Source organism: Macaca fascicularis, chromosome 1 (assembly GCF_037993035.2).
Source record: "Macaca fascicularis isolate 582-1 chromosome 1, T2T-MFA8v1.1".
Classification (NCBI taxonomy): Eukaryota; Metazoa; Chordata; class Mammalia; order Primates; family Cercopithecidae; genus Macaca; species Macaca fascicularis.
The window spans coordinates 142,060,364-142,087,297 of record NC_088375.1 but is presented as its reverse complement, the minus strand read 5'-3'; the positions used below and the strand labels follow the sequence as shown (position 1 = coordinate 142,087,297).

Sequence of the window (26,934 nt, the reverse complement as noted above, 5' to 3'; positions counted from 1 at the left end):
TCAGCCCAGGAGATAAGGCTGCAGTGAGCCATAATCGTACCACTGCACTCAAGCATGGGTAACAGAGCAATACCCTATCTCAAATAAGAATAATAATTTGGACCATAACATGTAATTTATCAGTGTATACTGATGGAAATTGTATTTGCGTATCTCAGAAAAAAATCTGATCAAACAGAGTTGGTACAGTTGATCATTGCACACTCAATGAAATGCATCCCATATGAAAATACATCATGACCTATTCCTACTTCATTTTGGTTTCTCACTGATTCCATGGAACTTGAATTACTATTGTGATTGCAACATTTATTGATATTTATACTATGAATTCAGACCCTACGTGGTTACCCAAGAGCACATGGAAAGACCTTTTAAAGCAGAGCTTAAGCACTATTCATTTATGAAGGAATTAATGTTTCTTTAATTCCCTTAAAAATGTCCTCTCGTTCTTATTTAATAAATGTTATAAAGACGCTGAAGCACTCCTTATACAAAGAAGAACATATATAATAGTGATAATTGACTTTTTTTTTTTAAAGAACTCATTAGAAATGCAATAAAATAACCTGATAATTGCTCAGATTTATTGCTTAAGTACTTGGTTGTAATTTTGCATCTTAGTTGAAGTTTATCAGACTTTACTCTTAGATCTGATTTTGTTCCTGTAAAAGGTACTATATAGTGAAATAATATAGAGTTGAACCTGATTTTCTTAACTAAATATGCACTATTGAGATGTTAGGCTTTCTCCACAATCTTTGATGCATGACTTTTAATAAAAATGTATGTAAATATATATAGATAGTCTTGTATAGGCCAGGTGCAGTGGCTCACGCCTGTAATCCCAGCACTTTGGGAGGCCAAGGCAGGCAGATCAGTTGAGGTCAGGAGTTTGTGACCAGCCTGGCCAACATGGTGAAACCTCATCTCTACTAAATATACAAAAATTAGCCGGGCATGGTGGGGCATGCCTGTAGTTCCAGCTACTCCGGAGGCTGAGGCAGGAGAATCACTTGAACCCAGGAGACAAAGGTTACAGTGAGCTGAGATGGCGCCACTGCACTCCAGCCTGGGCGACAGAGTGAGACTGTCTCAAAATAAAAGATAGTCTTCCGTAAATATTTAGTACCTATATACTCTACTGTGTAAAGCTTATTAATGTATTTATATATTTTGAAGTTAGAAAGGACAGTAGGCCGGGTACAGTGTCTCATGCCTGTGAGCACTTTGGGAAGCTAAGGCGGGTAGATCACAAAGTCAGGAGATTGAGACCATCCTGGCCAACATGGTGAAACCCCATCTCTACTAAAAATATAAAAATTAGCTGGGCGTGGCATGCCTGTAATCCTAGGTACTCGGGAGGCTGAGGCAGGAAAACCGCTTGAACCAGAGAGTCAGAGGTTGCAGTAAACCAAGATTGCGCCACTGCACTCCAGCCTGGTGATAGAGCGAGACTCTGTCTCAAAGAAAAAAGAACCATAATGAATTGCATAAAATTATGTTTTATGATGTGGTATTTTGATATGATTTAGGTATATCATATTTGTTTTTATATTCCTCATAATTCCATGTTACCCACAATATAAGAAACCAGAAAGTAAAGAATCGCTTTTAATCATGGTCACAGTATTCAGAATAGCTTTTTTGAAAAGATTTAACTGGTATTTTGAGAAGATTTTCTAGCCATAGGACACATCGCTCAGCTTCTGTCCCATTTACTCCTTCCCTCTTCCCTTTGCTCTTGGTCTTCCCCAGTCTTCTGTGACCTCTGTCAGTATACTTGAGCATGTAACACAAGAGCAGACTGTGCTGATGGTGACCTAAAACTGAGAAATACAGGGAAACGTCCAGACCAAAACTGGCAGCCAAAGAGAAGACATATAGAAGGCTATCGAGAAGCAGCTTAACTGGCCTGAGTTCCTTTATGTGCAGCCTATGTGCAGAAATGGGAATTAGGTTTCTTCAAGAGTGCTTATACTTAAAATGTAACTTTTCCACCCAAGTTTAATATAAAAACTTTGTAAATAAGCCACTACTTAGTTTTCTGATGGTCTATGGTTAATTGTATCATAGGAGTCAAATGTCTCTTGGTGACCAGGGAGAGAGGTGTGTGTTGTGTTCTGTGTGAATTATTTGGTTATCCAATGAAGGAGATGAATATTTTGTATTACTCAGAAAGGATAGAGGATAAAGTGACGTGTAGTAGTCTAACATGGATACATGCTCTTCCTAGTTCTATGCCCTTGATGTTCTCTAATGGAAAGCTTTCAAGACCATCTCCAAAAATGTCTGCTTTCATTTTATTTATCTGAACTGGCTGTTTCCAGTGAACTGTGGCCCGCTTCCTAGGCAGAGACCATACAATAGTTTATTCTCTCTAAAAGCTTTGAGTATTCCTGTCGTTCAGGGAGTAGCATGTAAGTCCTGGGAAATGGTATTTAAACAGCTCAACTTGACCATGATCGCTAAACAAAAGCCATCACTGGACATGGGCAGCCACTTTAGGTAACCATCATACAGATAGATACTCTGGAGAGTCACTTCCCTAGGGCTACCAGGCCTGAATGGAAAGATGTGACTAAGGCTTTTGCCTCAGCAGGCTGTTTTTTTAAAGCCTGCCTATCACTAATTTCCTCAGAAAAATCTGTGAACATACCAGGAAAAACAAAGAGATGGTTCCTTAGAAATCTATTGGTTACAAGTATTCCCAGCTCTTTCCCTTAGCAGTCCAAATTTAGTTTTAGGTATTTGAGACCATATTTGAAGATCATTGAAATTACTTTTTTATATTTCCTTACAATTATGGAATTTTTATATTTAACTGAGCTGTTTAAAGTTGAAATAAAATTCATATACAATTCACCATTTGTATATTTTAAAATATACAAAATACACAGTTCACTGGTTTTTAGTATATTCACTATGTTGTACAACCGTCACCACTATCTAATTCTGGAACATTTCTGTCACCCAAAAAAGAAACCTCCTATTAGTTCAGTCCCAATTTCCCTTCCTCCAGTCCTCTGGCAACCATAAACCCATTCTCTATTTGACGGATTTATCTATTTCTGAACTTTTCATATAAATGGAATCATAGATGACCTTTTATGTCTGGCTTCTTTCACTTAATGTGTTTTCAAGATTCATCCATTTTGTAGCATGTAACAGTACTTCATTCCTTTTTATGGCCAAATAATATTCTATTGTATGGATATACCACATTTGTTTATTCATCAGTTGACAAACATTTGGGTTATTTCCATTTTTTGCTATTTGATGGATAACAGTGCTATAAACATTCATGTACAGATGTTTTGTGTGAGCATATGTTTTATGTTCTCTTAGGTATATACCTAGGAGTAGAATTGCTGGGTCATATGATAACTCTGTTTAACCTTTTAAAGAACTGCCAAAGTGTTTTCTACAGTGGTTGTATCATTTTACATTTCCACTAGCAATGTATGAGGGCTGCAAAGATTGAACTTTACAAATTATCTCATCTTGCTTCACACCCAGTAGTCATTTTAAAGGCTTATATATGCAGTTTCCCCAAAACTTAAATATGCCTAATCTAATTGATTTTAGGCTTTCATGGACATGTAACATCAATTTCTTATGTTTTAGGAATTTCTACTATAAACGCAAAATGAGTACTTTCAAGCTAAAAACAAAGGTTACGGTGTTCATAGTGTTCAATTTGAAACCATATAAATGTCTGAACAGTAGCTACTGGTATTCTTTTGGATTCCTCAGTATCCATAAAATTCAGTTTTTGTTTCTTCCTTATATAAATCTTGAATTTGTTTATCTTATGATATTTACTATCCTATCACCTTTGTCATTGTGAAGTTTAAATATTTACCTGTTTACTGAGGATTGAACAATAATTATTTCTATACATTCCCATACTTATTGCTGAGAGTTTATGTAAGAAAAACATGTTTTTAAACTGAAATAACTTTACCCTCAGCCAACAGAGCTATATGGGAATCTAGATAGTTCCTAAAGAAATAATACTTGTTTAAATTTTTAATCAAAGCCGACTTTCTACAATAATTCCCCCCACAGAATTCCCTATATCTTTGGCAGTTTTATAATGCTACTCTTTTTTTTTATTCATAAGTAGTTGAGTATCTTCAACTTCAGGCCATATTCCACATTAAAAGTCATCAAGGATCCTGAGCAAAAAGATGTGCACTCCAGCTGCCCTGTCCCAAGCAGCAGCAGTGGTGGTGATGACAGCAGTTAGCAGCAGTTGGCCCTTGCAAATCACAGCCTTGATTTTAGGAGCCAGTCCCTCTATCTGCTAGTGCCATCATCACATCCTGACTGAGCTCCCTGAGAGCTAGGAAGCATGAAGCTTGAGGGAATTGTTACCCCCAGCATCAGGGTCTGCCACTATAAGGGTGTGATAATCATTGTGTGTGGAAGCCATAGTTGACTACATTTCAATCTTAGAGTATTGAAAAAAAGTTGGAGACACTATTCTGAGAGAATTGTTACATGGTGACAATGATGAAGAAAAGCTTTTCCATTATTCATCTGCCAAGTTGTTCTGTAGATCTGTCACAAACAGGAATTAGATATAAAGTTGTAAAGTCACTGTAACCCAGCCCTTTAAACAAACCTATGTGTAATATATCACCACAAAGTGAGTTACAAAGAACTTTTTTCTTTTGAATTAGAAATATCAGTGGAAAGCATCCCTGCTTCCTTATTAATGGGTAAACCTAAAGCATTAAATGCAAACATTAACAGGACATAAACCATCTGTTATAAGAAAAACATTTTATTTTATTTGGCTATCATAGCTTCTTATAATCAGAGTTTTTATCTCTGTTTTCTAGATAGTAGTTCTGAAATGGAAAGTTCATAGTGACATACTTCTTAATAGCATATTCTTCTTGCCTACTTTTTTTGTTTCTCTCAGAAGTCCTTTAATGGTACTAACCTCACATGCCTCCTGGTTTTTCAAATTTGGGGACATTAGCTTTGTGCCTAAGATTAAATGCAATTTTAATTTATATAATTAATTCTTCTTCTTATTATTATTATTTTGAGACAGGTTCTCTGTTACCCAGGCTGGAGTGCAGTGGCATGATCTCGGCTCACTGCAATCTCTGCCTCCCAGGCTCAAGCAATCCTCCTAACTCAACCTCCCAAGTAGCTGGGACTATGGGTGCATGCTACCATGCCCAGCTAATTTTTTTTGTAGAGATAGGGTTTGACCACATTGCCTAGGCTGGTCTTGAGCTCAAGCAATCCTCCTACCTTGTCCTTATGTCATTAATTTTATTTAACATTATGTTTTTTAAATATAATTATTCTACCCCATAGACTACCTTTAACTATACAAGGGTCTCTCAAAACCCTAAACTCAGTCTCATTCTGGATTATATCCTATTTTTGTTCCTAACTAGCAGGGTAGCCTTGTACAAGTTACTTAACTTCATTGACTATTATTGTTGGCAGGATGAAGGATTGGACTAAACCCAGGTTAAATCAACTTGGTAGTGCTAATTCAAGTATGAGGTATAAAAAGTAAGAAACTGTTTTCATGCAATGTATCAAAGGCTTCTGAAAGAGATAAAGATGAGTATATTTAGCGTAGGAAACAATTTAATTTTGCAGGTGGAGTTCCGTGGTGACACTGTCCAAGTGTTATACTTTGTTACATATCTCCATCATAAGCTTGGCAGGGAAATACTAGTCAGTCACTCTTTCTATGGAAAGATTTCAGAGTACTCATTTAAGTAAATGAGAGGAACACCCCGAAGAGGCCTTCTCTTTCTAGTGCAGACTTTAGTTGACATTATACAGGTTAAGTATTAGAAATCCAAAATCCAAAATGCTCCAAAATCTGAAACTTTTTCAGCACCAACATGATGCTCAAAGGAAATACTCGTTGGAGTGTTTCAGATTTCGGATTTTTGGATTAGGGATGTTCAACCAGTAAGTATAATGCAAGTATTCCAAAATTCTAAAATATCCGAACTCCAAAACAGTTCTGGTCCCAAGCATTTTAGATAAGGGATACTCAAACTATATTGCTCTTCATATCAAAGATGTGGAACTTTTCCTCAAATGCAAAAGGAGAACGTGGAGTGGTTTAGCACCTGCACATTATGATAAGGGTGGTAAAGAGCAAAATGAAACATGTAAATTAATTTTGTGAATGTTAAAATATGTTTTAAAACTGTTTTACTTACAGAATCCTCACTCCAACTGTGGGCCTTTTTTTCCTCATCCAATTTATTCTTTACATTTTGTTTTATTTATTTATTTTTTAAATTTTTTTAGTAGAGATGAGGTTTCACTATGTTGGCCAGGCTGGTCTCGAACTCCTGGTTTCAAGTGATCCACCTGCCTCAGCCTCCCAAAGTGATGGGATTACAGGTGTGAGCCACCATGCCCAGCCTATTCTTTATATTTTATTCTGGGAATAAGTATCATCAATGAATAGAAAAGTTTAGAAAGTTATTTTATGTGAGTGTTTCTGATTTTTCAAATCACATTTAAGGACTTTTTTAAAAAATAGCTCTGGAATAACATTTTCCTTTTTTTAACTTTTATTTTTTGAGACAGAATCTCTCTCTGTCACCCAGGCTGCAGTACAGGTGACCTGATCTCAGCTTACTGCAACCTTCGCCTCCTGGGTTCAAGCAATCCTCCTCCCTCAGGCTCCCAAGTAGCTAGGATTACAGGTGTGTGTCACCACTCCGGGCTAATTTTTTTTTTTTTTTTTTTTTTTTTTTTTTTTTTGATTTTTAGTAGAGATGGGGTTTTGCCATGTTGGCCAGGCTGGTCTCGAACTCCTGGCCTCAAGTCATCTGCCCACCTCAGCCTCCCAAAGTGCTGGGGTTACAGGCATGAGCCACCACACCTGGCCCATTGTCCTTTTTTATTCTCTACTTTTTTTCTCTCATTAAAAAATGGGCCAGGTAGCCGGGCGCGGTGGCTCACGCCTGTAATCCCAGCACTTTGGGAGGCCGAGGCGGGCGGATCACAAGGTCAGGAGATCGAGACCACGGTGAAACCCCGTCTCTACTAAAAATACAAAAAATTAGCCGGGCGCGGTGGCGGGCGCCTGTAGTCCCAGCTACTCAGGAGGCTGAGGCAGGAGAATGGCGTAAACCCAGGAGGCGGAGCTTGCAGTGAGCCGAGATCGCGCCACTGCACTCCAGCCTGGGCGACAGAGCGAGACTCCGTCTCAAAAAAAAAAAAAAAAAAAAAAAAAAAAGGGCCAGGCGCAGTGGCTCACACCTATAATCCCAGCACTTTGGGAGGCCAAGGCAGGTGGATCACCTGAGGTCAGGAGTTCAAGACCAACCTGGCCAACATGGTGAAACTACGTCTCTCCTAAAAATACAAAAATTAGCCTGGCGTGATGGTGGGAACCCCCTGTAATCTCAGCTACTTGGGATGCTGAGACAGGAGAATCGCTTGAACCCTTGAAGCAGAGGTTTCAGTGAGCTGAGATTGCGCCACTGCACTCCAGCCTGGGTGACAGAGCAAGACTCCATCTCAAAAAGAAAAAAAAAATAGAATTGCATATATAACACACACACACACAACAGATGTTTATTGAGCAACGCTATGAGTAAGACTATGTCTTAGACCCTGTAGGGAATACAAAGATTAAACAAATCCCTTTCACTCAAAACACTTTACAGCCTACTGGAGGTTGAGGAAAGGGAGAAATCAATAATGTGCTGCACAAGTAGCTACAATAAAAAATTGAATGTGTTAAATGCCGGGAAAAAAAAAAGGCACAAAATATTGTTGGGATTCAAAGAAGTAAAAGACTTCAATTGGGAGGTTATAATAGAAGTAAAAGATCTGTTTGGGGGAGCATACAAAGGTGATGGGTTCAAAAGACAGAAAGGATTTCAAGAAATAGAACAGATGAGAGGATTCTAGGAAGTACCTATGTATAGCATGAAAAAAGCAAGATAAGGCTGATAACTAGAAGGAAAGGTTGGGTCTATTGTAGAGATAGATTTTTGTTGTTGTTGTTTTGAGATAGAGTCTCTGTTGCCCAGGCTGGAGTGCAGTGACATGGTCTTGGCTCACTGCAACCTCTGCCTCCCGGGTTCAAGTGATTCTTGTGCCTCATCCTCACGAGTAGCTGGGACTACAGGTGTGCACCACTAATTTTTGTATTTTTAATAGAGACAGGGTTTTGCCATGTTGGCCAGGCTGGTCTCAAACTCTTGGCCTCAAGTGATCTGCCTGCCTTGGCCTCCCAAAGTGTTGGGATTACAGGCGTAAGCCACCATACCCTGCCCCTGAGATAAATCCTTTAATGGCAGACAAATTTAATTCAGTGGGTAATGAAAGTCATTTAAATTTTTTGTTTTTGTTTTTTGTGGAGTTTTGTTTGTTTGCTTGTTTGTTTTAGACACAGGATCTTGCCCTGTTGCCCAGGCTGCAGTCAATGGTGTGATCATAGCCTACTGTAACCTCAGACTCCTGGGTTCAAGTGATCCTCCCTTCATTTAAGTTTTGAGTAGAATAATATCATAAAATCTGTGTTTTAGGAAGGTTAGTCTTGCAGAGATCTGGAGTCAGATCTGATCCTATCTTCCACCTTGCGTCAGCCTTTCAAAGACTTTCAATTGCTGTTAAAGAAAAACTTTTTATTGAGGCCTACGTACCCCTGTGATCTAGCCGTTCTTTCTTCTCCAGCCTCATCTCACACCATCCTGCCTTGTTCTCCCATTCCTGTCACTCTGACCTTCTTTCATATCTTTCTCATCATAATCTTTACCACTGTAGGACACAGGTCCGAAATGTTCTCTCCCCTCTTCCCTTGGTTAATTCCTCTTCTTCTTTCAGAACTTGAGGAAGTGTTTCTTCCTCAAGAAGTTTTCCCTGACCTCCCTGGCTAGATCAAATATGTCTATACACAGGCCCTCACAACACTATATACTTTTCTTTCTTAGCACTTACCCTATTTTCAGTTTTATATTTAATTGTATGATTACTTGATTAATGTATGCTTGTCTCACTGTACTTAAAATTTTTAGGGGCTGGCTCATCTTTCTTTTTTTTCCTTTGAGACATGGTCTCACTCTGTCACCCAGGCTAAAGTGCAGTGGCACAGTCACAGCTCACTAAAGCCTTAACCTCCTGAGTTCAAGTGATCTCCTGCCTCAGCCTCCCATGTAGCTGGGACCATAGGCATGCATCACCATGCTCAGCTTTAAAAAAAAATTTTTTTTTGTAGACATGGGTCTCACTTTGTTGCCCAGGCTGGTCTCGAACTCCTAAACTCAAGTGATCCCCCACCTCGGTCTCCCAAAGTGCTGGGATTACAGGCGTGAGCCACTATGCCCAGCCTATTCATCTTTAAATTTTAAAAAAAGAAAACAGGAAAGACAAATACACCTATCCTTTTTTCTTGACCTCAGGCTATCAAATGTCTTGAAGAGCTTGTCTGCTCTCAGTGACTCCAGTGCTTCTCATTAATCCTTTGCATTCTGGATCTTGCCCCCACCTTTTATGGAATTGATTTTCTCAAAGCCTCTACTAGTAACAGCCTAGTTAAACGAAGAGCAGTGAGGCAATGAAATGTAAAGGAAGAGACAAATTATGAGAAACACTATAGCTCTGGAATCTATAGGATTTTGCAAAGTTGGGGAAAGTCAAACATAATATTAAGATATTAAGACAGGTGGCTGTGAAGATACTGGTGCCTTCTGAGAAGTAGGTAGGAAGAACTAATTGAAAGAGGTGATGCATTTATTTTTATTTTATTTATATTTTTATTTATTTATTTATGAGATGGAGTTATGCTCTTGTTGCCCAAGCTGGAGTGCAATGGCACAATCTCGGCTCACCGCAACCCCCACCTCCCAGGTTCAAGCAATTCTCCGGCCTCAGCCTCCCAAGTAGCTGGGATTACAGGTGTGTGCCACCATGCCTAGCTAATTTTTGTATTTTTAGTAGAGATAGGATTTTACCATTTTGGCCACACTGGTCTTGACTCCTGACCTCAGATGATTCAACCGCCTTGGCCTCCCAAAGTGCTGGGATTACAGGCATGAGCCATCATGCCTAGCGATGCACTTGGTTTTATACCTGTTTTGCAAGTGCTGAGACTTCCTGTTCAATTTAAGATTTAGGCAGATTATCAGTTAGATGGCTCCCTGACAGGAGTTGAAAATGTGGAACTAGAGCTGAAGAATGGTGATGAAAATCAGAGACCTAGATTTTGGTGTCAGCATTGGGATGGATGAGATGGCAGAGGTAGAGGATGTTAAATGCACAGTCAAGATGGGACAAAACTTTGTGGGACAGCTGGATCAAGGCCAAGAATGCCTGAAGAATACAGAGAAAGCAGAAAAGGGGAGAGAGGGGAAACAGACACTTTGAGCACCAACTAAATGCAAACACCGTGCTAGACTCTACATTTTCGTTTGATTCTCACAATTCAGTCTGGTCAGTGGTGTTCCACTCACCAATGGAAGAAATAGGCTTTGTAAAGACATACACTTTGCCCAAGGTCAGAGCTGAGATTCAGACTCAGACCCTATCTGACTTCAAAACATGTACTTTGCCCTGCAGTGTGCCTCAGACAGGTATGTAATCAACCAGAACACTGTTAAAGAGTCTTACTTAAGTTTAAGTTTCAAGAAAAATGTAGTAACTACCTTTCTAGAGATGAAGTAGTTGCTCTGTGCTGAATGAGAATGAGAATAAGTACTAAGGGCTGTGGTCCTGGCAATTAGGTGGTGTGGGTAACCTTCAAGAAAGCAGTTTCTACAGAATGATGAGTGGAGACCAGATTGTAAAGGCTGCTATAGTATTACATGTGGTGTTGAGGCACTAGACGGAGCAAATGCCAGCTACTCTTTTCATATGGTTGGCAAAAGCAGAAAGGAGAAGGGGTTCATCATCCAATATGATATGATAAATCATCAGAAGATTCTCAAGATAGTGGAAGTTTGAGCGTTTTGGTAGCAGAGGGGAAGGAGACATTAGACAGGCAAGGCTGGAAGAACTAGAGGGTAACTGCTGGAATGTGGCCCATGAAGAGACTGGGAATGACATCAAAGGTGTATTTGCCTCTTTTTCTTTCCTAACTCCTTTCACCCACATTCCTACTTATCTGCCACATATTTCTCTCTCCTTGCTTTAAATGTCAGTGTTATTTGGTAACATTTTGCCTCCTGTTCTTAATTTCAAAAGCGCAGGAACCAAACCTTGTATATTTCAGCTCCCAAAAACCCATATTATTAATTTTCATTACTGTTACATTCATTACTGTATTATTAGTTTCATTCTGGCTCTGATTGATTGTTCCCCTCCTTTCTCCACAGGTCAATGATACCCCTAGGAGAATTAATTTAGGCATTTCTGAGCTTGAGTTATACAGCCACTATGTTTAATTATGGTGACTAACCTTTATTTTCTCATATTCATGACTTTTACCTTCCCCTGCCTTCTCACGTTCCATGACCCACAAGTTGGTTTTGGGAACATAAACATATAATTTGCCAAAAAAAAAGCATATATATATGTATATATATGTACATATATACATATGCGCACACATGTAAGTTTCTACATGAGAATAAGAGAATTTTTATTTATTCAGTATTGTGTTTGGACAATATGTAAACAGTGCTAAGCCAGGAAAGATATCTGTAGTAAGTGAGGTGAATTTGAAGCAGTTTTCTTACCAAAACATAATCTCCATACAGTCAAAGACATTGTCGGGATTACTTTTGTCTTCCTAGTGCCAAGCACTTACTCTAGCACTTAGTAAGCATTCAGTGAATATTTGTTGATACATCAAAAGAATGAATGGGATGGGAAAAAGTTGGATAAATTATTGTTGATATTATGGACTTACGGTATAGATTTGGTAACAGTGGTAAAATTGCATTGCACATGAAAAAACAAAGAGTTGCTTACTATTGTGACTGAAGAAAAGACTTTCATTATAGAGATATAATCTCTATAATGATTCATATTTTCCCACATGAATACAGTCTGATAAAGATATGACTATTTAGCCTTAAAAGAATTGCTAATTTTAACCAAATCCAGCATTGCCTTTTTGCAAATACAATTTTTATAAAATCTTTAATAAAATTAACAAAAAACAAAGTTAAATATAAATGTGAGATTATCTTGTAATTCATTAGTTATAAAATTAGTACACTTTAACTTTTTTAAAATGTTTCTTTGATTCAAAACTTTATTCCAAATATTGCTTTTATCTTCCATGGATTTAACTGTTTTCTCTTCTGTGGACTGACAAAATAGAAGAATTGGTTATAGAGCAGTTAGTTACCAGGTCGATAGAGGTGGCACTATGTCTTGTAGTTATTTATCTGATGCATCACAGACACAATTCTGAAGAATTCTTTAAATGTTTTACAGGTTGGTATTTGTTCGTTGAATTGGAAGCATTTATCAAATATTAATGGGTCCTAATGGAAATTTTTTACTCAAGAGGCAAACTCTTCCTTTAACTAGTTTTACTGAATGTATTTTAAAAAATAGCCTTGCAAACTTGAATGAAAGTTACAAGGAGAAAAAAATTATTCCCAAGTGTATTAAGAGTGCTCGTGAAATTCAAGATCCCGGTCACCGATTGTATTTTCTTCTCTGTTGTTAAACACTTCCATTTAGATTATGTATTATAGAGACTCAACAGCTTTTAAATATTCTTCCTGCCTCTGACTTTTCTCATTCTGATAATTCCAGTTAACAAATAAAGTCATGTGGTGTTTGGAAGCAAAATTCAAATGCTTCCATTTTATTTATTCCTTGTTTAAATATTTTTACAAAGTTGTAAAGCAGATTTTACGAGCCAAAATGGTGAAAAAGAGCCTGGAATTTTCTGGTTCTCACTATTGGCTGTTTGTGTTGTCCCACCATTCACTTTGAATGAGTTTGGGATTTGGCTGTTTGTTATTTTAGTACAACTCAAGTATAATCTGCCTTAAAAGACGGGAACATATCACAATACACAAGGCTTAACATTGAAAATTCTGAGTGCAGCAAAAGCACTTCAGAAACTGTTCCAAACTGCTTGGTGAACACCTGCAGTTTCTGTGGTGGTGAAAAGACATTACAGTAATTGAATCTCCAGGACTATTTCCATTTTATTTATTTACTGATTTTCTTTTCAGTGAGTTTTGAAGCCCCACATTATAATGTTTTTTGTCACTCAGAGATTTTTCATTGCAAGGAGTGACAAATCTGCTGCACTGCAAAAATGTTTCATGAGAATAAAGCAACTGCCAGGTTATAACTAGTATTATTCTGGTATCAGTGCAGAGAAAAATGTTGCTCTAAAACACTAAGACTTACACAACTTTTATATGCTCCAAAATCAAGTTCCCAAACATATAAAATTAAGTGCCACTAGCCAATTCTTTGCAGCCAAGGTTATACATTGAGACAGAAGGTTATATATTGAAAGTAGGAATAAAATCTATACTCCTTCCTCAGGGGGAAAAAAAGGCACATTTGAAAAAATAGAAGCCCTTTTTATAATTTGAAGAAGTATATGAACCCCTGCATCTCAAGTTAAGATAAGAAAGTGGAGTCCATAAATGTTGGCTTCTCTTTTGAGGAACCTGATGATAAGGGTAGGAAAGAGATTGAACAGTAACCATTTGTTTTGGATAGAAACAGACTTAACCCTTCCTGTGTCCAAGTGATCTCATTGTTCAGTTCCCACCTATGAGTGAGAACATATGGTGTTTGGTTTTCTGTTCTTGCGATAGTTTGCGGAGAATGATGGTTTCCAGCTGCATCCATGTCCCTACAAAGGACATGAACTCATCCTTTTTTATGGCTACATAGTATTCCATGGTGTATATGTGCCACATTATTTTCTTAACATTTTCTTTCCTCTAGCTTACTTTATTGTAAGGCTCTAATACATATCCTTATATAATGCATTATGTAATATTTATTATAAGCATATAGCATAAAATATGTGTTAATCGACTTTATGTTGTCTGTAAGGCTTCTGGTCAACAGTGAGCTATTTATAGTTAAGTTTTGAGGAGTCAAAAGTTATATACAGATTTTCAACTGCATGGGGGAGGGGATCAGTGTCCCTAATGCCTGCATTGCTCAGGGGTCAACTGTAATGATAGTGGAGTAGTCATTGAGAGGATTCAGAAAAGGAGCTAATTCAGGGTGAGAGAAAATTGACAAGTGACATTAAGTATCCAGATGAGGCTACAGATCATGGATTTGTACTGGTACCGACCTTCAGGGTTCCCTTCTTCCCCATATCCCCATGCCACCAGTAGTTTCCAGCCATCTATTATAGGTGTGGAGAAAGCAGATTGCAACATTTATCTCAGGGTGTAGGTTTTGCTAGGTAAAAAAGCTAAGGCAAGGATGCAAGAGGTTTGGAAGAGTACTAACGAGATATTAGTTCAAAAAATCAAGGCAAATATCATAAGGAAGAAAAGTAGAGTTACCTCAGAAAGAAAATTGGTCATCCTAATCAAATAATTCTTGTGTTTCTCCCCACAAAATGGTATCTTCAGCTCTGACATCTCTCCTAAATTGTAGACCAAAATTTTTTTCTTTTTTGCTGGGCACCTTCATTTGGATATCTCCCAAGCATTTCAAACTCTCAAATTTGAGATGAAGTCATTTTGCCTTTCAGATGGCCCCTGTTTCTTTTGGTGGTATTGGTATCCTCCTAATTACCCAGAACTGTGCTTCTCTTTATTTCTCATAGCTAATCAATTGCTAAGTCCTTTTAGTTCCATATACAGTTGTCTTTCTCCATTCCCACTGCTACTAACCCACATCAGGCCTTCATTACTTGCCTAGACTGCTGCAATTATAGCCCTCCCAAGCAGGTCTCCTTGCCGTGTGTCTCTTCATTCAACTAGTCCATCCTTCCCTCTAGCTTTAAAAATCATATCACTGGCCGGGCGCGGTGGCTCAAGCCTGTAATCCCAGCACTTTGGGAGGCCGAGACGGGCGGATCACGAGGTCAGGAGATCGAGACTATCCTGGCTAACACGGTGAAACCCCGTCTCTACTAAAAAATACAGAAAACTAACCAGGCGCGGTGGCAGGTGCCTGTAGTCCCAGCTACTCGGGAGACTGAGGCAGGAGAATGGCGTAAACCCGGGAAGCAGAGCTTGCAGTGAGCTGAGATCCGGCCACTGCACTCCAGCCTGGGCCACAGAGCAAGACTCTGTCTCAAAAAAAAAAAAAAAATCATATCACTGAAGCTTAACTCTGATCAAGGCAGGCCTTTGTTCAGAAACTTAGTGACTTCCCAGCTCCTGCCACATAATTTTGCATGATTTCAAGGCCCTTCACAAGTGGCTCCAACTTACCTATTCATCTTATTTCTCTTTTATGTCTTTACATTATGTCCACTGACTGTTTCCCCCACAACCATCTTTAATAGGACTTGACCTATGCTTGAAATTTATTTTCTTTTCATATCTGCCTATTGTAGCCTTCAAGATCCAGTTCCAATGTTACCAATTCCTTAGAAGCCTTCCTTAACACCCCACAGGCAGAAATAATACCTCCCTTGTATAAACCTCCTTGAGTAAGACCTCTCATTGGGACCTTCTGCTTTGTTACACATTTATATAAAAATCTCATTTTCTTTACTATCCAATTTCTTCCAAAAGTGTAGTGAATAAGTATAACAAATAAACAGAACTACACAAACTTATTCAATTTGGAAATTTAACAGAGCTTCACATCCATGGTTTTCAGCACTGGCTATATATTAGAATTACATGGGGAGGCTTTAAAAAAATACTAATGATTGATTCAAAGATTTTGATTCATTGGTCTTGGGTGGGGCATGGGCATAAGAATTTTTTAAGTTCCCCAAGTGATGCTAATTTGTGCAGGCAGAATTGAGAACCACTGTCTTAATTCTAGTGCACATTGGTGTGCTAAGTAGAGAAGTGCTAAATCAGTTGACTTAGCTGTGTATACCAGGGTTTGCTTGGTTAGAGGTACTTAGCTTTCTTCTAAAATCATTAATAGTGTTGAAAGGTTCCTCTTGACTATCACAAAGGAAGGATGATTAGAAACAGCAGAATTGTTGGTTTTCATTTGCATGCTTTATTTGGTTATGACAGATTTCAAAAATTATTTGAAGAGTATATCCAAGTGGGTCTTTGAAAATTGTAAGATCTACTCATTTCTTAAAATGAATCAGACATGTGAACTAGTGTGGTCTAGCGGTTAGAAGTGTAGACTAGTGGGAGTACTTCTGGGGTTATTTGTTCATCTTTTACTGACTTACATGACCTTAAGAAAGTCACTTGAGCCCCAACACTTCCTGCAACTTCACAGGAAGGTTGAAGACCAACAAGTCAGTCTTATAAAAAAAAAAAAATTAACAAACTTGGAAATCACGATAGCTTCTTAGGTTTGACAGGGTTGTTGAAATCTTTCCTGCCACAAAGGGAACAACTAGGAAAGAACTGGCATTCAGGAAAAACTCTCTATCTCCAATTTAGAAAGTTTCCCACCATCCATTTTAAAGTATCTGAATGTTGTAGCTGGACGTGGTGGTGCTTGCCTGTAGTCTCAGCTATTTGGGAGGCTGAGGTAGGAGGATTGTTTGAGCCTAGGAGTTCAAGGCTGCAGTGAGCTGTGATCGCACCACTGCATCTCAGCCTGGGTGACAGAGCCAGGCCATGTCCCTTAGAAAAGGGAATTTTAAATTTAGCCCTGACCTCCTGGCATTTATTTCCTTGTCAGTTATAAAACCATGTTTACTGCAAAACATATCAATAACAGCAGTTTAGCAAAGTACCACGAAGTAGTTACCTATGCATGTGGCCCAGTCCATGTTATTTTATGGAAAAAGAAGAACTCTTCAACAGGGTGACAGGTTCTTTCTGTGTGCCCTAGTAGCTATTGTGTTACTTTGGGGAGGAAGCCAAGGGCCACAGATGAGACAGATGTGTTCAGAGTCTCACTAATGGAGTTGAATCTTCTGCCTTTTCCTCAATAAGAAACAAGCAAGGTAGATAAAGAGTTAATATTAAACATGAAATTGTAATTACTTTCATGCTAAGAAGCATGCAGTGTATATTGTATATTTTATCTAACATACAGATAAAATTCCTTTTGAAAGTATATATCAGAATTTTTTTTCAATATCTGAGAGAGGCATTTTGCAAAATGTCTGGGGTTTGTATGGAGCCCTGCAATTTCTGAAAATAGATGACATTTTGACCCTTTGTGTTGCCGGTCACAGCTCTTCATTTCAGTTTTGATTGTATGGGTGTGCAAACAGGTATTTTGGTTTAATCCTTTATCATTTACCACTTGTTCACGTAGAAAAGGGAAAAATCTCAAGTGTTAGAAGAAGATAAAATATGGGTAAAGTGACAGTTGTTACTGCCATGCAGGAAGAAAGTATTGGGGCCTGATAGATAAGCAAATAGACAAAATACCTTTGTGATAAAGGTCTCCACTTTTCGCACTCTTCTTAGCCAGTATGACCCTGGATAATTCCTTTACCCTCTCCAAAGCCTCAGGTACTTCAGCTTTCAAAAGGAAACTGACTGGATAGGTTGCACCTAAAACACATTTGTGAAAATTAAGTGTGATTTCCTCAAATATAACCATATAGCCTCCTAAAATAAAACTATGCTGTTAAACCTCATCTTTTAGATTCTTTACTTACCCAACCCATTATTAATTAGTGCCTCGTCTTTCCCAGAAGGCTTTTGCTTTTGTTTGATTGTAAGCCTTCAAAGTATCAGGTATTATAATACCCATTTGTTTTAATTGGTTAAAGTGATAAACATAGTGCCTGTGCATGTACACATTGAAGGTATGGCAGTTTGACAGAAATAGTCTTCCTACCTTCTCCTTCCCAGCCCTAACTTCTTGAAGGGTGAAAGAGTGAGTGTTTAAAAAATTTTATTTTAAGCCCAGTGTTATCTTTTAGCAGTCTTTACATCTTCATCACCTATATGCATGGTAATCAGCAGAACAGGCTTCCCTACTGCAGCAGAACTCTGCATGAACCCAGTAATTTCTCAAATCTGTTAGGTACAGAAAAGTGTGTGGCTTTTCACTTCCTGTCCCTTCCTCCAACCCCAAACCATAGAGAAGCATGCTTTCTGGTGACATTTTATTCACATAGACATTCTCACAGCTCTTTATTCTGTAAGATTATGTTGAGTATGAGGAGTGTTGTCCCGTGTCATTTTACAACAGCCTACTCGTTTGATTTTGCAAATTTGGAAATAAATTATGAACACTTAGGAAAATCTTTCTATGAAAGAGTTATTACTTCTGCCCAGTTTTGAAAGTCAGGTTTGGAGATACCTGTGCTATATCATATTAGGCAGGTGCCTGATGTGATCTTCACACATATCACCTAGGATTATTCAGGAAAGGATAATTCAGATTGTGGAGCTACAGTATGGAGTTTCCAGTGGTTCAGTATGAGTGTAGTAAGCAAGACAGTAGGGACCAGAATGGGGAAGGCCACTTAAAAATCCAAGTTCATGGCTGGCTACAGTGGCTCACATCTGTAATCCCAGCACTTTGGGAGGCTGAGGTGGGTGGATCACAAGGTCAGGAGTTCAAGACCAGCCTGACCAACATGCTGAAACCCCATCTCTAATAAAAATACAAAAATTAGCCAGGCGCAGTGGTGGGCACCTGTAATGCCAGCTACTTGGGAGGCTGAGGCAGGAGAACCACTTGAACCTGGGAGGTAGAGGTTGCAGTGAGCCGAGATCGTGCCACTGCGCTCTAGCCTGGGCGACAGCGCAAGACTCCGTCTCAGAAAAAGAAAAAATCCAAGTTCATTACTGACTTTTATTGTACTCCACGAAATAAATAGCATAGAGATTCATCAGTTTAGCTCCACTTGCTCAATAAACCACAACTTTAACTCTTTATATGTATTTTTCTGTTGACAGAATACAAACTGGTGACTTCCAAAATTATGGATAACTTCTGAGGCTTAGTCAAGAGTTTGTACAGCTCTAAATCCTTGGATAGAAGGTTTTAATAAAAATGCCAACTTTCAATTAAAAATCCCTCTCTTGATTCAGTTATCTTGCCCAAACTTTGAAACTCTTCTTACTACTGTATATAATAATTCCTGTTAACCAGATGTTGTTTGATAGCTCAGTAATAACAAATGGAGGGTACTTGTCCTAACCTGATTTACGTTCTTTCCTTTTGATGTGTAGCATATGTGGAGCAGTCAGCTAAATAAAGGTCTTATCAATAAGATGCAGTTTGACACTTGGCTTTTTGCTTTTGTTGTTACGTCACTTACCATATGGTAAAGAATTGTTACAGAAGGATATCTGTCTTTTCAGAAGTGAGGTTTGAATCGGTGGAGGTTTCATGAGCAGTTTCCTCTTGTTTATGATTTATACATTGCAAGTTTTTATTATGTAAGTTGTTTTCAAATTATATTCACCAGCAGATAGCCTGTGTTAAGCCATCTTAAGTGTCACCTTTTGAGGTTTTTATTCATACTTAAATCACTTGAATAACTTTCAGCAGAAATCTTGTGTTTTTACTTATAGCCAATCACATTCTCTGCTGGTTATTTTTAAAGTATTTCCTGCATAAACCACATTAAATATCAGCTGTAGTATACATTACTGTTTTTTATTTATGTAGAAGTTATTTGGGCCCACCATGTTATTATGGGGTTTTGTTTGTTTTGTTTTGTTTTAGAGACAAAGTATGTCTTACTGTTTCACCCAGGTTGGAGTACAGTGACATGATCATAGCTCACTGTAAACTTGAACTCCTGGGGTCGAGTTTACAAGTTGTGGGAACCGATCCTCCCGCCTCAGCCTCTTGCTGGGACTTCAGGCGTGCACCTCCACACTCAGCTAATTTTTTTATTTTTGGTAGAGATAGGATCTTGCTCTGTTGCCCAGACTGGTCTCAAGTTCCAGGCCTCAAACAATCTTCCCACCTCAGCCTCCCAATGCACTGGGAATGCAGGTATAAGTCACCACTCCCATGCTGGTTTTATTTGATATTCACTATTAGAAGTTGCAAGATTGGAATAGAGGCTTGAGTCCCTTTCAGTGTATAATGGGGTAGGAGTTGTTCATTAATGAAAAAATTAAACAGGTAAGTAATTAGCATATCATAATTTATACTGCACAGAAAAAGGAATAAAGAATAAGGAGAAAAGAGGAGCCTGGGGAGTCAATTTAACAAAAAAAAAAAAAAGAGGAAGCAGGTGTCTGGTAAGATCTTGCAATTGTACTTCAAAGATAACCCGAAAGTAAACATTTTTATTTTATATGTTTATCTTTTTGTGAGACAAGAGTCTCGCTCTGTCACCCAGGCTGGAGTGCAGTGGCACAATCTCGGCTTACTGCAACCTCTGCCTCCAGGGTTCAAGTGATTCTTGTGCCTCAGCCTCCCAAGTAGCTGGGACTACAGGCATGTGCCACTATGCCCAGCTAATTTTTGTATTTTTAGTAGAGATGGGGTTTCACCATGTTGGCCAGGCTTGTCTTGAACTCCTGGCCACAAGTGATCCACCCAGGTCATTCCTCCCAAAGTACTGAGATTACAGGCATGAGCCACTGTGCCCAGTCTATTTTATGATATATTTCTGTGGGGTTTGACATGTTTTGTTTTATATTTTGAAGTACTGAATTTGGACAGTTTGGACAATATTTATATTATGTGGTACTACATTTTAGAAAAATGATAAGCTAGAAGTGAGTATAGGAAAGAACACCACTGCAAACACCAATCCCAATAGGGAGTAGTCAGATGGCATCTATAAGGAAAGATTAAAAAGACTTGGAATTAACTGAGAACCATTTTCAAGAATATGAAGGAATAACTTTAAGAGCTTACATACCCCCCGACCAAAAACACCCACAAAAGTTCAATGAAGAAGAAAATAAAATTCTGCAAGAGACATTTAGATTATATATGAGAAACAATGTCTAGAATTTAAGGTTTATTAACCATTGCAGCATGCTACATGTAGAAGTGTAGAATCTCCATCCTTCAGAATCATGAAGGTAGTTTATTAGCAGTTTTGTGAAAAGAGACCAAATCATTATATTAAGAAAAGGGTCTATTCTGCTTACTTTGGTGAGACTTTACAAAAAAACACAGGGATGGGGCCTTTGGGTCTCATTTAATTTTTTTTTTTTTTTTTTTGAAACGGGGTCTCGCTCTGTCGCCCAGGCTGGAGTGCAGTGGCCGGATCTCAGCTCACTGCAAGCTCCGCCTCCCAGGTTCACGCCATTCTCCTGCCTCAGCCTCCCGTGTAGCTGGGACTACAGGCGCCCACCACCTCACCCAGTTAGTTTTTTGTATTTTTTAATAGAGACGGGCTTTCACCTTGTTAGCCAGGATGGTCTCGATCTCCTGACCTCGTGATCCGCTCGTCTCAGCCTCCCAAAGTGCTGGGATTACAGGCTTGAGCCACCGTGCCCGGCCTCATTTAATTCTTAATAGAAGGAGACTGAAAGGGAGTATAAATCCCCCAAAACAGTTGAGTCTTCATTTTGCTTATAGTTTCTGCTATTCTCATTTACCTAAAAAAAATAAAAATATACCCCATGCAAGAAGAGTGATAGCCAGAATTACACAGAAATAAAGACCTATAGATAACAAGCATTGGTGAAGATACCTGGGAGAGGGAACTCTTGCACATTGTCAGTGGGAGTGTAAATTAGTTCAGCCATTATGGAGAACAATGTGGAGGTTCCTCAAGACATTAAAAATAGGCCAGGCACCGTGGCTCACACCTGTACTCCCAGCACTTTGGGAGGCTGAGGTGGGTGGATCACGAGGTCAGGAGTTCCAGCCTGGCCAACGTGGTGAAACCCCATCTCTATTAAAAATAGAAAAATTAGCCAGGCATGGTGGTGTGTACCTATAATCCCAGCTACTCAGGAGGCTGAGGCAGGAGAATCGCTTGAACCTGGAAGGCAGAGGTTGCAGTGAGCTGAGATCGTGCCACTGCACTCCAGCCTGGGCAATAGAGTGAGTCTCTGTCTCAAAAAAAAAAAAAACCAAAATAGCCCTACAGTATAATCCAGCAATCCCACTGAAGGGTGGGTGGGTGGGTAGGTAGGTAGATAAATAAGACAGAACGATAGATAAGATAGATCCACAGGAAATGAAATCAGTATGTCAGAGAAACATCTGCACTCCCATTTTCATTGCAGCATTGTTCACAATAGCCAAGATACGGAATCAGCCAAAGTGTCCATCAACAGATACATGAATAAAGAAAATATGGTATATATATTTTATATATATATATAAACAGTGGCATATATTCAGCTTTAAAAAGACGGAAATCCTGTTATTTGTGACAACATGGGTGAATCTGGAGGACATTAGGTTAAGTGAAATAAGCCAGGCACAAATACAAATACCATACAATCTCACTTATATGTGGAATCTTAAAAAAAACTTGGGCCAGGTGCAGTGGTTCATGCCTGTAATCCCAGCACTTTAGGAGGCTGAGTTGGAAGGATTGCTTGAGGCCAGGAGATTGGGGCTGCAGTGAGCTCTGATTGCACCACTGCACTCCACCCTGGGTGACAGAGTGAGACCCTGTCTCAAAAAAAAAAAAAACAAAACAGAAAAACAAAACAAAACAAAAAGAAGTATCTGACACCTAGAAAGCAATAAATATTAGTCATTATTATCATCATCAAAACAGATTTAAGTGTTCTTACCACATAAAAATAAGTATATGAGGTAATGCATATGTTAATTAGCTTGATGCAGTCATTCCACAATGTACACGTATTTCAAAATGTCATATTGTACTCCATAAATATATGCAATTTTTATTTGCCAATTAAAAATAACTTTACGTAGATATCCTAAATTGCTTCTTCCCTTGGCCAAGTAAATCTATGTCATTTAGAATGAAAAGAATTTCCTCTCCTTTCATATTTCACCTGTAAGGCTTAATTAAGTACTTTTGTTCCTGAGAAAGGGACCAAGCAACCCCTCTAGGCCCAGCCCCTTGCTCCACAGTTTCCTCTGTAGTTCTGGAAGTGAATTAAAGCTAACGCCCAAGCCTGCTCAGTGGCACATTGCACTATTCACGCTTAGCCAGTCTTAGTGCTTCCCAGATAACACTGAATTCCAGGACAAATGGAAGCGAGGAAGAGAATTTCAGTAACAAGTGGTAGGTCATGATTTAATGCCTGATGAATTTGAAGCTCATCTCACACCTCACTGATGGATGTTCTGAAATATTCTGGCAGGAAGATGCAGAATGTGTGGCCTGGGGGAGGGGGAATGAAGAAAATGTTTCCTCCATTCTTCTAAAAATGAAAGGAGGGGAGCCCAGCACAGTGGCTCACACCTATAATCCCAGTCTCTCAGGAGGATGAGGTAGGAGGATTGCTTGACGCCAGGAGTTCAAGACCAGCCTGGGCAATATAGCAAGACAGTAAAAAAAATTTTTTTTAAAGTAGCTGGGTATCGTGGCACATGCCTGTAGTCCCAGCTGTTAATACTTTGGAGGCTGAGGCAGGAGGATTACTTGAGCCCAGGAGTTCGAGGCTTCGGTGAGCTATGATTGCACCACTGCAGTACAGCCTGAGCGACACTGCAAGGCCTTGTCTCCTCTCAATCAAATGAGAGGAGGAAAATTTTGTGAAGAAGAAAAACATTTCAGTAATCACAATAAATAGTTGTCCTCTTAAACTAGTTCTTCCTTCAACAAGTAATTATTGATGATCTACAGTGTAACAGGCACGAAGGATACAGTGAACACAATAGATGAAGTCATTGTCCTCATGACATTCACATATTTTTGGATGGAGATAGACAAGCAAACAAATAGACAATTATTAAGGATGATGGAGAAAAAGCAAAGAAAGGAAGTAGAGAGGTGAGACTGAGGTTGGATTTTAGAGGGAAAGGTGACATTAAACAAAACTGAATCACATGAAGGATCCTACCATGCAGAGAACTGAGGGAGAATATCCCCAAGCAAGCATCTAAAGTGGGGAGAACTTAACCTCAGCACAAATTGAGATATGGTTGGCCAGTATGATTGGAATGGAATGAGCCAGGGAAAATACTCTCTCCAGCTGGAAACTTTATGAGATAGTTTTGGTTACTAAGCATCCTCTATCCACAAGTGGTCCAGTATGCGAGAGATTTTTCATAGACCAGCCCCTGAATATCCTAGAGCCAAATGGTTCCTTTAGATTTCTCATCTCCTGTTGTAATTGCTCTAATCATCAGAGTGATAGTATATAAAGCATTACATTAATGACTGAGTTATTCATTTTAAATTAAAACTGTAAGGCCGGGCGCGGTGGCTTACACCTGTAATCCCAGCACTTTGGGAAGCCAAGGTGGGCAGATCACCTGAGGTCAGGAGTTCGAGAGCAGCCTGGCCAACATGGTGAAACCTCATCTCTACTAAAAATACAAAAAAAAAAAAAAAAAAAAAGTAGCTGGGCATGCTGGTGGCGCACCTGTAATCCCAGCTACTCGGGACTCTGAGGGCTGAAGAATTGCTTGAACCCAGGAGGCGGAGGTTGCAGTGAGCGGAGATCATGCCATTGCACTCCAGTCTGGGCGACAAGAGCGAAACTTGGTCTCAAAAAATAATACTTAAAGCTGTATATAATTAGTATAGGGGTTGGCAAACTTTGGTAAAGGTCTAGATCGTAAATGTGTTTGTCTTTGCTGGCACTACAGTTGCAACTACTTGATTCTGCTGTTGCAGCATGAAAGCAACTATAGAATATGTAAATAAATGGTTATGGCCATATTTGAAATAAATGGGAAGCCCAATTTGGCCTGTGGATCATGGGTTGTCCATGGACCTATTATATTACATTGAGAAGCCAACAAGAGAGATTATAAAGAATCAGGGGTAGGAGAAGAACCATGACTAAGAGGAGGAGAATTCTAGGAAGGGAGGAAGTGATCAGAAACATCCAATACTTCAGTTAACTAGGAAGAGAACACAGAAGAGGCTTTCAGAAGTGGAAGTTAGGAGACCATTACTGACCATGAAAAGAACAGTTCCCGTATTAAGTCTGTTCATTTTTCACTGGGCCTGTTTCTATGCACATATAGGGACTGCGTTGCTCGGTGCTTTGTGGTTTACAAAGTCCCCTTGCATGGTCACTACTAACAAAAGCACACTCCGAATAGAACCTTGTCTCCAAGCTCAGTGCTTGGACCTCTACATCAGATAGGTCCTCAAACTCGAGTTAGTCCAATGATACCTATCATTAGGGCAGTATGTGCCCTAAAAAGAATCCCAGTAGTTAGTAGCATCTTTGGCAATAGCTACAACCAATTCTTATAGTTGATCAAAACCACAGTAGGCGGATAAAATGTTATGATCTCGCTTCTGATTCATCTATGCAAGGAGACACGGAGCCTCTTGCTACAGAGATAACATGGAATTCAGAAAATGCCCAGTAAGCAGCCAGACTGGAAAAGCTTGCAGGTAGTTAATTGCTATTAAGTGATAAAACATTAAAGTTGATGGGTGAGAGGGGGTGAGGGATTAAAAAATCTGCACATTGGATACAGTGTATACTGCTCGGGTGACGGGTGCACCAGAATCTCAGAAATCACCTCTAAAGATCTTATCTATGTGAGCAAAAACCACCTGCTCCCCCAAAACCACTGAAATAAAATAAAATTTAATAAATAAATTAAAATAGATGGGGCAAGGAATCTGTGCTATTAAGTAATAAAGCATTATTCAATTTTGAATGTAAATTACTTTGGAAATAAAAGCAAATCATAATACTCTTGAATGAATCATTCATAAAATTATACATTAGATGTTCAGGGTTCAGCATCTTAAAAATAATACAAGTTTTACATGACTCCAGAAGTAGTCCAACTGGATTAATATTTAGAGATACACAGGAACTGTTCCAACTGGATTAATATTTAGAGATACACAGGAACTATTATAGTATTTATTCACTTATACATCACCTAATTCCAAAAATAATTTGTCAACTTATAACTCTTAGAAAGCTAATACAGTTGGTTCTTTGTACACAGGGGTTCTGCAACTGTGGATTCGGTGAACCACAGATCAGAAATATTCAGGGAAAGGGCCAGTGCAGTGGCTCACGCCTGTAATCTTAGCACTTTGGGAGGCTGAGGCAGGTGGATTGCCTGAGCTCAGGAGTTTAAGACCAGCCTGGGCAACATGGTGAAAGCCTTTCTCTACTAAAAATACAAAAAATTGGACAGGCGTGGTGGCTCAAGCCCGTAATCCCAGCACTTTGGGAGGCCTAGGCGGGCGGATCATTTGAGGTCAGGAGTTGAAGACCAGTCTGGCCAACATGGTGAAATCCCGTCTCTAGTAAAAATACAAAAATTAGCTGGGTGTGGTGGTGGACACCTACAATCTCAGCTACTCAGGAGGCGGAGGTTGCAGTGAGCCAAGATAGAGCCACTGCACTCCAGCCTGGCAACAGGGTGAGACTCTGTCTCAAATAAATAAATAAATAAATAAATAAATAAATGGATGGGTGTGGTGGCGTGCACCTGTAGTCCCAGCTACTCAGGAGGCAGAGGCCTGAAAATCACTTGAACCCAGGAGGCAGAGGTTGCAGTGAGCCAAGATAGCACCATTGCACTCCACCGTGGGTGACAGAGTGAGACTCTATCTCAAAAAAAAAAAAATTAAAATATTCAGGGAAAGAAAAAACTGCATCTGCTTTGAATACATATGGACATTTGTTCTTGTCATTTTCCCCTTAAAAATACAGTATAACTATTTACATAACACTTACATAGTATTAGATGTTATAAGTAATGTAGAAATGATTTAGAGTATATGGGAGGGTGTGCATAGGTTATATGCAAATACTATGCTATTTTATATCAAGGACCTGAATGAACACCCTCAGAATTTTATTTCCATGGGAGGTCCTGGAGCCAATCCCCAACAGATACTGAGAG

At 39.1% G+C, this 26,934-nt stretch overlaps 1 protein-coding gene across 5 annotated transcripts in view; it reads left to right on the top strand.

Annotated features, from left to right (window-relative positions):
* Window positions 1-26,934, top strand: part of RPAP2 (RNA polymerase II associated protein 2) — an 89,977-nt gene that overhangs the window by 51,658 nt on the left and 11,385 nt on the right. For 2 of the 5 annotated variants that reach the window (XM_074001674.1, XM_005542740.5), the window contains one exon: window positions 18,924-19,245. The exons of 2 other annotated variants lie outside the window; for them this stretch is intronic. In XM_074001674.1, the coding sequence (XP_073857775.1) occupies window positions 18,924-18,957 (34 nt within the window). In that variant the 3' untranslated portion in view covers window positions 18,958-19,245. Of the gene's footprint in view, window positions 1-1,758; window positions 3,314-18,923; window positions 19,246-26,934 lie in introns of those variants that run through there. One more of the 5 variants, XM_005542742.5, reaches the window with a different exon arrangement.